Genomic DNA, 13161 nt, shown 5'->3' on the forward strand with positions numbered 1-13161 from the left:
AGTGGGCATGGCCGGAAATAATTCCGTGGTTCTGCAGAGAAATGCAGCCCTGGGCAGCGCTTGCAATCAGGTCACCCCAGAGCTGACGTCCTCCCTCCACCCTCAAAGTGCACAAGGAAGAAACCAGGTCATGGCAAAACGAGGAGCCAAGCCTGCTCCTCCACAACAAAGAAGCACAGGGTCCGACCAGCAGCAACACACTGGCTGAAGGAAAAACAATTCTTTTTAATTTATAATTACAGAATTTGTTCAAATAATATTGTCTATCATTGTAGAAAACAGTCATTGTAAAAATATAGAGAGTAAAAATAAACAAAAAGAAGAAAAATTAAATTCCAATTATTTAGAATCCTACAACCAGAAACTACAGTAAATAATATGTTTGGCTATATAGGTATCCACGTATTTAAGAATATGTAAACATCGGATCTAGACCTCTTCTTATGCAAATATAAATATGTAGGTGTTGTGCATGCTTTTTAAAAATGGCACTATTCTCTGTAAGTTGTGATGTAACCCAGCGGTCCCCAACCTTTTTGGCACCAGAGACCGGTTTCGTGGAAGACAATTTTTCCACCAGGTGGGGAGGAGCGGACGGTTCAGGCGGCAATGCGAGCGATGGGCAGCGGCAGATGAAGCTTCGCTCGCTCGCCCGCCGCTCACCTCCTGCTGTGCGGCCCGCTTCCTAACAGGCCGCGGACCAGTACCGGTCCTCAGCCCAGGGGTTGGGGACCCCTGCTGTAACCTGTTCCTTTCACTTACTATTCATATATATTGTGTACGCCTTCCAAGGTAGTTAAATTCCTAGATAGACAGCTTCCTGTTTTTTTAATCCTTCCAAGTTATTTATTATTTTGCTTTCATATAATTATATTATACATTCCTTCCTTAATTCTTTTTTTAATTTTGATCTTTATAGCAATGCAACAAGTACTAAAATTAATTTTGTAATGCATCTGTAACCAGATAGGTACAAAGGTTTTTCTGCTCCAACAATTTTTCCAAACCAGGTACTACAATACACCTACTGAAAATATTTGTGGGTTTCTTTATTTTTAAAAACTTTTTATTGAAATATAGTTTATTCACAATGTTGTGTTAGTTTTAGGTGTACAGCAAAGTGGTTCAGCTATATATATATATATATATATATATATGTATATATTCTTTTTTTTACATTCTCTCCCATTATAGGTATAGGTACATAAGATATTGAGTATAGTTCCCTGTGCTACACAGTAGGTCCTTCTTTGTTGTCTGTTTTATATAGAGTAGTGTGTATATTTTAATCCAAACTCCTAATTTATCCCTCCCTGCAGACATCACCCTTTTTTAATGCCACATGGTATTTCCTAAAGAATACTTTATTCGGCAATCCCCTATTGTTGGATATACGGCTTATTTCCAATCTGAGCAAACAACCCTGAGCAGTGACCCCCTCGAGCTCCCCGTTATGGTGTCCAGCCACCCACATCAGTCCTGTTACTTACAGCAAACTCCTCGGGAGTCACTTTCAGGACATCGAAGACAACGGCATCGTAGCTCTTGCTGGCATAGTCGCAGCCCTGGCCCTCCAGAGAGTCTGAGCTGCTGCTGCCCTGCAGAGGACAGGGAGAGATGGGGTCGCCTGAGCAGTCTGGCTGACTCCACAATCACTGACTCCCAAACCTCAGAACTGAGGATGCAAGAGGGGCAGAACCGTACAATGATAAAAGCTTCTGTTGTTTAGTGCTTTACCCTATTCCAGGCACTGTGTTAAGCACTTCATATGCATAATCTAATTTAACTCTCATAACAACTCTCTGAGTACACACTATTATTATTCCCATCCTACAGATAAGGAAGTAGAGGCAGTGCTACTTCCCCAATGTATCTCACCTAGGAAACTGAAGAGCCAGAACGTGAGCCCAGTTGTATATCTCTCTTACCCCTCAATCATACATGCCCTCGCTCACTACACCCCAACTGCTTCCAGCTGCCTCTGTGGTGGGGGGGGCGGTGAAAAGATACAGCCCACTCTTCACATCTTAGGAGGCCTGAGGAGATCACCTGTTTTGTTATGTTTTTCAAACATTACCTGGTTTCACCTTTTTCTTTTTTTTCTACTTAAATTCATTGCAGGAAATTATTATACAAAATGTTAAACTGACTCTCAAGGCTTATTTCATGTAGGGGCCACTTGGAATTCAAAGCCTGTTAGCTGATGAGGTGAGAGGTAACCGGCCAGTTTTGGAGACAGCGTGAAAGTTATATTTAGTAGAGCCCCTTGTTAAGAAGAACACCGGGAGTCCTGCATGTAAAGGAAAGGTCTCCCGTAAAAGAGCACGTTAAACTCCCCAGATGTGGCCAGTTACATGAAACCCAACACTGTAGGCATCCCAGAATGCTGAACATACCTTCTCTTCAATTTTACTTAATTCCATCAAATTCTACTTTGGGGAACCAATAGAGCTTACCACCCCAAAACTGTGCCCTGTTCATAAACGGTTTTATTCGTCTCAACCTGTGAAGAGGGATTTTGTGGTTTCCATTAACCTCAACATCTTGGACCGGGATTTAGAGAATATGCTTTTATTAATTCCCCTTTATTTCACTCTTTCCAAAATGGCTATATCTGGAAAAACTTTGCAATCTTACTGGAAACTAGAGTGTTTTTAGGCCAGGGAGGGAAACCAATAGTCAACAACTGAAAACGTGAGGTTAAAAGGAGGAGCAGAAACTTAAACCTGTAGATTTCAATAGGCCTCTGTCATTTAAAGGCTACCAAAAACTCTAAGATGATCTTAAGAAGCTCTGAGCTCTGAAGTCAGACAGGCCTGCTTAGAATGCCAGCTCCACCCGAGCTGCTGTCTGACCTCTTCACTTCGCAGAGCCTCAGCTACCATCTGTAAAATGGCACCATTAGAACCCGCTCCCCAGGGCTGTGGCACAGGTCATACAAAATGAAGCTTACAAAGCAACTGGCAGGATCCCCTCCCTGGGCGATGCTGATTCAAGGGGCCTGGGTGGGCTCAGGCATGGCTATTTTGAAAGTTCCACGGGCGATGGGACATTCTCCTCTGAGGAGAATCTGTGTTAAACTTTTGAAAAGTAATAAAGATTAATCCTGAATACTTCTGGAACTGGCCATCGATTCCACCCCTCGGTCTTACAGACCCTGAGCAATGGCTACCAATAAATCATTCTGCACTTCCATGATCCCCTTCCACGGAGCAGCCTGAAGCAGGTGACGGGGCTGACCTTCTTCCGGGGAGTGTAATGTCATCATGGTCAGGACCAGTGGCTCCAGAGTCACAGAGGCCTGGCTATGAATCCCCACCCACCGCTGACCAGCTGTGTGATTTGAAGCCAGTTCATTCACTGCTCCCTGCCTCAGTTTCCTCGCCTATAAACTGGGGGTGAAACAACAGCACATGCCTGATGGGGTTATTGTGAGGATTAAGTGAGATCATGCCTGTGGAATGTACAAAAGAAGTGCCCGGTATATAGTTAAGCACTAAATCATGGGTGTCTATCTGTATAAACGTGTCACTCAGTCACCAAAATGTATTGAGCACTTCAATTAGACATGCATTCATTTGTTCATTCATTCAACAAATAATTATTGAGCTCCCACCACGTTCTGGATACACATATACATGTATATTTGTATATATACACATATATGTAGATATATATAGTATATATGTGTGTTTGCACACATATGTGTATGTATACATATATACACAGACGGAGGCTAAAAAAGAAAGAAGTTTTACTCTAGACGGAGTGTAAACTGTAAATGGAAAGAGAAGTCTGATTCCTCCAGTTACCAGACAGAGTCCATTCCTGGAATTTCAGGTTTTATAACTTTCCTGTAACACCCCATTGCACCTGCCCCAAACATACACACTCATACAAGCGGCCTTATTTAATCAAAAGTTGCCCCAAATACATTCAGTGGTAGCGGTGGAGGTGGTGGTGGTGATGACGACACAGTAACTTTATTTAAATGTATACTGGCGCCACCTGGGAATTTTAACGGGTACCCACAAGTCTGCTTTCAGAACCAGAGATCAAGCTAAGGAATTTTTTTAAAGGGTTATAAGAAATGGATTGGTTCCTATGAATTCTAGCTGATTGCACAGGATCATTTCAAAAGCCCAGCTCGACCATGAGGGCCTTGTGAGTTCAGAACACGGAGCACCCCCTTGTCCGTTTATCACAGGAGCCCAGCGTTATGCATCTGACATGGTGGTCTCCCCAGGCCTCAGATGACACCCCCTCCCCCGCCTGCCTCTGTTCTATTACAGAACTTGGAAAGCAAACTCCCAAACCCCCAGGGCAGGGGCCCGAGCCCAGGCCACTCTCGACCACCAGCCCTTACAGCCATTTCCTCCTGAGCAAGGTAAATAGGAACACGGGGCCAGCTGGAAGCACTTCTGTCTGACTTCATTCCAGAATGTGTGACCTATTTATAATCAGCCACGGCTTTGCTTGGGAAAGGTCTGATCCCTTCTTGCCACCAAAATGGAATGTGGCACTTGCTACAACTGGACTAGGCAGGTATTTGTTTTTCTTTGAAGAGAACGACTTCAGAAAACACACTGATCCTCAGGACTGACTGCCTCCCAAATCTCACGCCTGGCATGGCTGGTCGGGAGGGCTAAGAATGGTGGCATTCATGGAGGCCTGCAGCCTCCGGGCCAAGACTCAGGGGGCCTGGGTCAGCTGCAAGGAGCCCTGGCCCACCCACCCCACCCACGGCCCCGGCCCTGGTCCTGCAGCCCCAGTACCTGTGGAGTGGCAGAGGTGACCAGCACGCTAGCCATCAGACCATTCCTCTTGTACATAGTCTCCAGGCCACAGGGAGCTTCAGGGCAGCCTCTGTCGGTGACATAACCTGTCTGAAGAAGTCCTGCAAGGCAAAGGGGCTCATAAAAACCAGCCTTCAAACCCAAGCTAATCCCACCCTGGGAGAGAGTTGTGCTGGACTTGAGCTGGTGACCCCAGAGGAGACCTTCAAAGAAAGGTTACACAAGCTGGTGGCCTTCAGGTTAAATATGGCCCACAGATGTAGTCAGCTAGGCTTGTACAGGTTTTAGTATGTTTTAAATTAATCACCAACATTTAAAAATTGGAAGGTTTCACACAGAATTCTGGATTTGTGACTTTTCTGGCAGCACTGGGCCCCATTCCTGCATGACAGCCGTCAGCTGGGCTGGGCAGCGCTGCCCCTTGTACTGGTGCACTTACTGGAGCAAGTGCCTTTCAGACCCCGTCTGGCCTGTACAGCCACTTGGGGACCTGCCTGGCTCCTACAGACACTAGAGTTTGTGACCTTTGTTTTAAAAAGAAGGCAGGTGAAGAAGACAAACTGAATCTACCGTGTTTCCCTGTGCACCAGACCATTCCATCAATAATAATAATATGGATACTAGCTAAGACTCGGAGAGTTCTCGCCACGTGCCATGCACCTTACTTACAGTAACTCCTCTAATGCTCACAACAGTCCTTGGTAGGTCCTGTTATTACCCCCATACTCCAGGTGGGGAATTTGAGGCACAGAGAGGTTAAGTAACTCGTGCTTTGGTGTCTTTGCTCATGCCGTCCCACCAAACCATCATTATTCAGGACCTGGCTCAAATGTCAAATGTCATCTCCCCTGGTTATCGCACCTGGACCACTCAAACAAGAACCAGCGCTCTCATACCAATGTGTACATGCCCCTAGTAGGGCGTTTATCACATCACTGAACATCAGAGCACTGTAGCCACCACCAGCTTTTTCCCAGGAAAGCAATCAGGATGTAATGGGGGAAGGAAAGGAGAAGGCAAAGGGACCAGCTGGAAGCCAACTGCAATTATCAGGAAAGAGACGAGGGTCCTCTGAGCTAGAGTGGCAACAGTGACACCAAAGAGAAGGACACAGACTGAGAGACGGTAAGGACAGAAATGCAACAGAAACTGATGTGGGGGAGGGAGAAGCAGCTGAGGATGCGTGGCTTCTGGCTCGAGGTGCCACAGGCACAGCAACTCTGGAGAGCAGTTTGGCAGTTTCTTAAAAGGTTAAACATCAACTTACCAAATGACCCCACAATTCTACACCTAGGTAACTATCTTTAAAATAAATGAAAACATATGTCCACACAAAAACATGCACATGAATTTATTCATCTTAGCCAAAAGCTGGAAACTAAGTGCCCACCAACTGGGGAATGGATAGACAATGGGATATATCCATACAATGGAATACTACTCAGCAATAAAAAGAAATGGAACACTGATACAAAGTATAACATGAATAAACCTCAGAAACATCATGCTAAGTGAAAGAGGTCACACAAAGGATTGTACAATATGAGGCCATTCTTATGAAATGTCCAAAAAGCCAAATTCATAGAGAGGGGGAGCACATCAATGAGAGGCTGGGGTGGAGGCAGGACTAACTGCAAATGAGCACAGAGGATTTTTCTGGGGTGATGGAAATGTGCTAAAACTGGATGTGGTGATGGTTACACAGTCCCAGAAATCCACAAAGCCATAGGACCATACACTTGGAATGAGTGCATTTTACAGTAGGTAAATTAACCGCAGCAAATGCAGCAGCCACCAGCTGTCTCATGATGGTGACCTGAACTTACACATTTAACTCCCCCCTTCCACATCCCTTTGAAATAATCAAAGAAATATTAAAATACTAAAAACAAATTGTATTAGCACACGATGACAGACAATGGTTATTAATAAGCAAAAACACTTTCAGGATTTCCAGGGGCAGAAGAGATGGGCCTCACCAGTCCTTCCCATCAGGAAACTTACACAAGCCTCTTAGATAGCCTCATCCACCAGAGGACAGACAACAGAAGCAAGAAGAACTACAATCCTGCAGCCTGTGCAACAAAAACCACATTCACAGAAAGATAGACAAGATGAAAAGGCAAACGGCTATGTACCAGATGAAGGAACAAGATAAAACCCCACAAAAACAACTAAATGAAGTGGAGATAGGCAACCTTCCAGAAAAAGAATTCAGAACAATGATAGTGAAGATGATCCAGAACCTCGGAAAAAGGATGGAGGCAAAGATCGAGAAGATGCAAGAAATGTTTAACAACGACGTAGAAGAATTAAAGAACAAACAAACAGAAATGAACAATACACTAACTGAAATGATAACTACACTAGAAGGAATCGATAGCAGAAGAATGGAGGCAGAAGAACGGATAAGTGACCTGGAAGACAGAATGGTGGAACTCACTGCTGCGGAACAGAATAAAGAAAAAAGAATGAAAAGAAATGAAGACAGCCTAAGAGACCTCTGGGACAACATTAAACACAACAGCATTCACATTACAGGGGTCCCAGAAGGAGAAAAGAGAGAGAAAAGACCCGAGAAAATATTTGAAGAGATTATAGTTGAAAACTTCCCTAACATGGGAAAGGAAATAGCCACCCAAGTCCAGGAAGCGCAGCGAGTCCCATACAGGATAAACCCAAGGAGAAACACGCCGAGACACATAGTAATCAAATTGGCAAAAATTAAAGACAAAGAAAAATTATTGAAAGCAGCAAGGGAAAAACAACAAATAAAATAAAAGGGAACTCCCATAAGGTTAACAGCTGATTTCTCAGCAGAAACTCTACAAGCCAGAAGGGAGTGGCATGATATACTTAAAGTGATGAAAGGGAAGAACCTACAACCAAGATTACTCTACCCAACAAGGATCTCATTCAGATTCGATGGAGAAATCAAAAGCTTTACAGACAAGCAAAAGCTCAGAGAATTCAGCACCACCAAACCAGCTCTACAACAAATGCTAAAGGAACTTCTCTAAGTGGGAAACACAAGAGAAGAAAAGGACCTACAAAAACAAACCCAAAACAATTAAGAAAATGGTCACAGGAACATACATATCGATGATTACCTTAAATGTGAATGGATTAAATGCTCCAACCAAAAGACACAGGCTTGCTGAATGGATACAAAAGCAAGACCCATATATATGCTGTCTACAAGAGGCCCACTTCAGACCTAGGGACACATACAGACTGAAAGTGAGGGGATGGAAAAAGATATTCCATGCAAATGGAAATCAAAAGAAAGCTGGAGTAGCAATACTTGTATCAGATAAAATAGACTTTAAAATAAAGAATGTTATAAGAGACAAGGAAGGACACTACACAGTGATCAAGGGATCAATCCAAGAAGAAGATATAACAATTATAAATATATATGCACCCAACATAGGAGCACCTCAATACATAAGGCAACTGCTAACAGCTATAAAAGAGGAAATCGACAGTGACACAATAATAGTGGGGGACTTTAACACCTCACTTACACCAATGGACAGATCACCCAAAATGAAAATACATAAGGAAACATAAGATTTAAATGACACAACAGACCAGATAGATTTAATTGATATTTATAGGACATTCCGTCCAAAAACAGCAGATTACACTTTCTCCTCAAGTGCGCACAGAACATTCTCCAGGATAGATCACATCTTGGGTCACAAATCAAGCCTCAGTAAATTTAAGAAAACTGAAATCATATCAAGCATCTTTTCTGACCACAACACTATGAGATTAGAAATGAATTACAAGGGGAAAAAACGTAAAAAACACAAACACATGGAGGCTAAACAATACGTTACTAAAGAACCAAGAGATCACTGAAGAAATCAAAGAGAAAATCAAAAAATACCCAGAGACAAATGACAATGAAAACACGACGATCCAAAACCTATGGGATGCAGCAAAAGCAGTTCTAAGAGGGAAATTTATAGCTATACAAGCCTACCTCAAGAAACAAGAAAAATCTCAAATAAACAATCTAACCTTACACCTAAAGGAACTAGAGAAAGAAGAACAAACAAAACACAAAGTTAGCAGAAGGAAAGAAATCATAAGGATCAGAGCAGAAATAAATGAAATAGAAACAAAGAAAACAATAGCAAAGATCAATAAAACTAAAAGCTGGTTCTTTGAGAAGATAAACAAAATTGATAAACCATTAGCCAGACTCATCAAGAAAAAGAGGGAGAGGACTCAAATCAATAAAATTAGAAATGAAAAGGGAGAAGTTGCAGCAGACACCACAGAAATACAAAGCATCCTAAGAGACTACTACAAGCAACTCTATGCCAATAAAATGGACAACCTGGAAGAAATGGACAAATTCTTAGAAAGGTATAACCTTCCAAGACTGAACCAGGAAGAAACAGAAAATATGAACAGACCAATCACAAGTAATGAAATTGTAACTGTGATTAAAAATCTTCCAACAAACAAAAGCCCAGGACCAGATGGCTTCACAGGTGAATTCTATCAAATATTTAGAGAAGAGCTAACACCCATCCTTCTCAAACTCTTCCCAAAAATTGCGGAGGAAGGAACACTCCCAAACTCATTCTATGAGGCCACAATCACCCTGACACCAAAACCAGACAAAGATACTACAAAAAAAGAAAGTTACAGACCAGTATCACTGAGGAATATAGATGCAAAGATCCTCAGCAAAACACTAGCAAACAGAATCCAACAACACATTAAAAGAAAAAAAAAGAGAGATGGGCCTGAGGGGAGAGGAACCAGCCTCTGAAATAGAAGCAACACCTCCTAGGAATCAAGTGGATGGGATCCTCCAACAGAAACCTCCAAGTAAGCCCAGAGACTTCCAAGTGGGGAATCTAGAAACGGAAGAGTCCAAAGGCAGCTGAGGGAATCAGGATGCCAGGGCTGTCTCAGACCAGACAAACCAGCTCCCATGGACTGGGGTTGGGGCCGACTCAGCCAGGCTGTGTTGATGGATGGAAGCTGCTCATCCATCTGAACAAAGTGACTCGATCCTAGCCTGACGGAGTCACCATGGGGAGACAGAGTGGCACACAGCCAGCCAACCCTCTTGGGGTGGGTCCAACTTGCTCCAGTTCCAGGCTGAGGTGGGCTTTGCTGCTTTCAGGGAGCGCCCAGCACTCTGCAGGGCTCCCCAAGGGGAGCCCAGACGTGGAGCCCAGTCTGCTCGGCCGGGCTCAAACCAGAGGCCGTGGCTCTCCCCACCGGCCTGGTAACCAGTCACGCAGCCCTTCAGCCTAGGGGCCATGAGTCTCAGACCCTTTTCCATGACCGTCATTTGCTCACTCCCTACTTCCCGTCTGCAGGACGTCGCCAACTTGGCCCATCTCTCCAGTGACCTCTGGTGGTGCACTCGGGGCCCCCACCCCAAGCGCACACGGCGTGAACAGGGAATGCTGATGCTGAGTGAGGCACTGGGCTAAGCACAACATTTTTAGCTCACTTGATCTTCACAACAACCCTGTGAGGCAGAAGCTATTCTCATTCCTGGGAAACTGAGGCCCAGAGAGGTGATGTAACTTACTGCTAGTTAGGTGGCAGAACTGGGGAGTCCAAACCCTGGTCAGCAGACACCAGGGCCTGGGCCTCCTCTGAGGGCCCAGGTGAGGACTGAACAAGAAAATACCTGCAAAGTGCTAGGGTCAGGTCAAACACCAAGCAAGCACTCTGTTAAGGCTATTAATTGCTATTAGTGTTAATTCTAATCCTGCAGTTTCATACATTTATACTTATTCTTTTTTCCTAAAACAAACAATTAACTTAAAACATTAAAGAAAGGACAGCATGGTGCTTTGTGAAACCACAGGCCTCCCCTACTGGGAAGGAGATTTCCAGCTGCGGGCTCCAGGCCCCCAGAGGAGCACAGGCTGAGTCCAGGGGTCCGAGCATAGGGCTCCTCCTCCATGAGGCCTGACCTGCCCCCCACTCCCCCGCACCCGGCCCACTCTGGCCCAGCCCACCTAGAGACAAAGTGACAGCCCACCCATGCTACCCATTGTGCTTCCTACTGGCGGCCTGAGCTGGAAAGACAGACAGACCACTTGTTTCCGATGTGACTCCTGCATATCTCGTCACTGACAAAACAGCCTACTTTATGGGCAGTGACTCTCAGACAAGAGATATTTCACATGCTAAGAAATAAGAGGACCAAGCAGAATGGAACATCCTTTCCAGGGCCCAGAGGAACCCTCACCCATCCACCTGCCATCCCTGAGGCCCGGGCGAGCCCCAACTCCTCGCCAGGGACCAGACTCCCATCAAGGGGGTCAGCCCAGCCCAGGCCCCTCCCTGAGAACCCCTCCTCCACCCCACGGGAAGGCCCCTGAATATGTGGACCGTGCCTCCCAGGCCGGACTGCTTGGACCAGAATGCCCACCTGCATCTCCGGAACTCAGGACCCTACGGTGCCAGTCTCTGCTAGTCAGCTGAACTGAGCACTGTGCTCTCCGGAGGGGAGGGTGGCCAGATCCTGCCCAGTGCAAGGAGAGTCCCTCTGAGTGGGGAGGCAGCAGATGTGCAGAGAGAAGCTGAAGAGGGAGCCTGTGTCTGAAAGAAAAGGTTCCAATCCCCCGGGGCTCTGTAATAAATGCCTCTTTTTCAGTGTCAATTGTTGGAGTAGATCTCCAAAAGACCTTGACCAAGGCTATTTCCTAAATACCAAGTTCATGCCAAGCCACCATAACCCGACCCTAAAAACACAGGGGGTTCATCCTCACGGGGGAAGACGTGCACCATCCTTTCACCTGTCCATCCAAGCATTCATTGAGCTCCTACTTTGTGCAGACTTTGTTCTAGCCAGGAGTTCCTACCATTTTTGTACCTTGGACCCTTTTGGCCATCTGGTGAAGCCCATGGGCCCCTTCTCACAGAAATGTTTTTTTGGTTTATTTTTTGGGGGGGTTTTTTGGGGGTTTTTTGTTTTTTGTGGTACGCGGGCCTCTCACCGTTGTGGCCTCTCCCGTTGTGGAGCATAGGCTCCGGACGTGCAGGCTCAACGGCCATGGCTCACGGGCCCAGCCGCTCCGCAGCATGTGGGATCCTCCCGGACCGGGGCACAAACCCGTGTCCCCTGCATCAGCAGCCAGACTCTCCACCACTGTGCCACCAGGGAAGCCCATCACAGAAATGTTTTTAAATGAATAAAATAAAATTATACAGGAAACCAATTACACAGGACTACTCAGGAAGCCAACTGTATTAAAATTCAGTTATAAAATTATTTTCTAAGTAATTTATAATATACCGCCTGCCGATGCAGGGGACACAGGTTCGTGCCCTGGTCTGCGAAGATCCCACATGCCGCGGAGCGGCTGGGCCCGTGAGCCATGGCCGCTGAGCCTGCGCGTCCGGAGCCTGTGCTCCGCAACGGGAGAGGCCACAACAGTGAAAGGCCCGCGTACCGCAAAGTAATTTATAATATAGTAATATATGTATTTCTTCAGGTAAGGGAATATATAATTGCATTAAATAGCAAGATCTATTGGTGGGTCTAATAACTACCATAATTTCAAAGTAGTCAAGAACATAAATTTTCTGAGATGCATGCCCACAATTATTATGTGATATGGAGGTAGCTGTGACTTTTATTGGTGACAAAGTTCCAGGTACTGTAAATATTACTATAATTTATTGTCTACATTAGCAACTGAGGAAGATGCCAAATTTCAGTTATAAGTTAGTGAAAATAAAGATTTCATTTTTTTCCCATCCAAATGCAGGGAAGGCTGGTCAAGGACCCTGTTCCAGGCACAGGGGACACAAAGCAAACAGACCCTGCCCCTAGAGAACTCACATTCCAGCACGAGTCAGAAACCACATGTGAACTCAGATCATGAGGGTCTTCAGGAAATAAAATAGGGTGGAAGACAGTATTTGCCAGGGTGGTCAAGGAAGGACTTTGAAGATGCAGTATTGAGCTAAAGCCCTAGGAAGAAGTCAACCATAAAAACCAGTCAGAGTGTCCTTTACAGAGGCCACAGCGAGTGCAAAGGGCCTGAGATGCCCAGGAGCTCAGCAGGTGTGTGATGGAGAGAAACGGCCACAGCTGGAGCCCAGTCAGTGGGAGGCAGTGGACAGACAGGCTGGGGCCAGAGCATAAAGGGTCTTGCAGGCCATGGTGGGGAGTTTGGGTTTTACCTAGAATGCCTGGGAATGGGTTCTGAGCAGGGGAGTGACATGATCTGATCTCACTGTTTCTGAAGATCACAGTGGCTATTGTGCAGAGAACTCCATGGGAGGCCAAAGATGGGAGCAGCAAAGCCAGCTGGGTGTAAGAGATGCTGACAGCTCGGACTGCTGGCCATGGGGAAAAGAGATGGAT

At 45.4% G+C, this 13161-nt stretch overlaps 1 protein-coding gene across 3 annotated transcripts in view; it reads right to left on the minus strand.

Annotated features, from left to right (window-relative positions):
* The window catches only part of RALGPS1 (Ral GEF with PH domain and SH3 binding motif 1), a 282818-nt gene that overhangs the window by 234975 nt on the left and 34682 nt on the right, over positions 1-13161 (minus strand). For all 3 annotated transcript variants that reach the window (XM_082657473.1, XM_082657474.1, XM_082657475.1), the window contains 2 exons: positions 4776-4897; positions 1491-1598 (listed from right to left, as the gene is read on the minus strand). In XM_082657473.1, coding sequence (XP_082513599.1) covers positions 1491-1598; positions 4776-4832 — 165 coding nt within the window. In that variant the 5' untranslated portion in view covers positions 4833-4897. The remainder of the gene's footprint in view (positions 1-1490; positions 1599-4775; positions 4898-13161) is intronic.

The sequence above is a fragment of the Grampus griseus genome (genome assembly GCF_964374135.1).
Source record: "Grampus griseus genome assembly, chromosome: 6".
Lineage (NCBI taxonomy): Eukaryota > Metazoa > Chordata > Mammalia > Artiodactyla > Delphinidae > Grampus > Grampus griseus.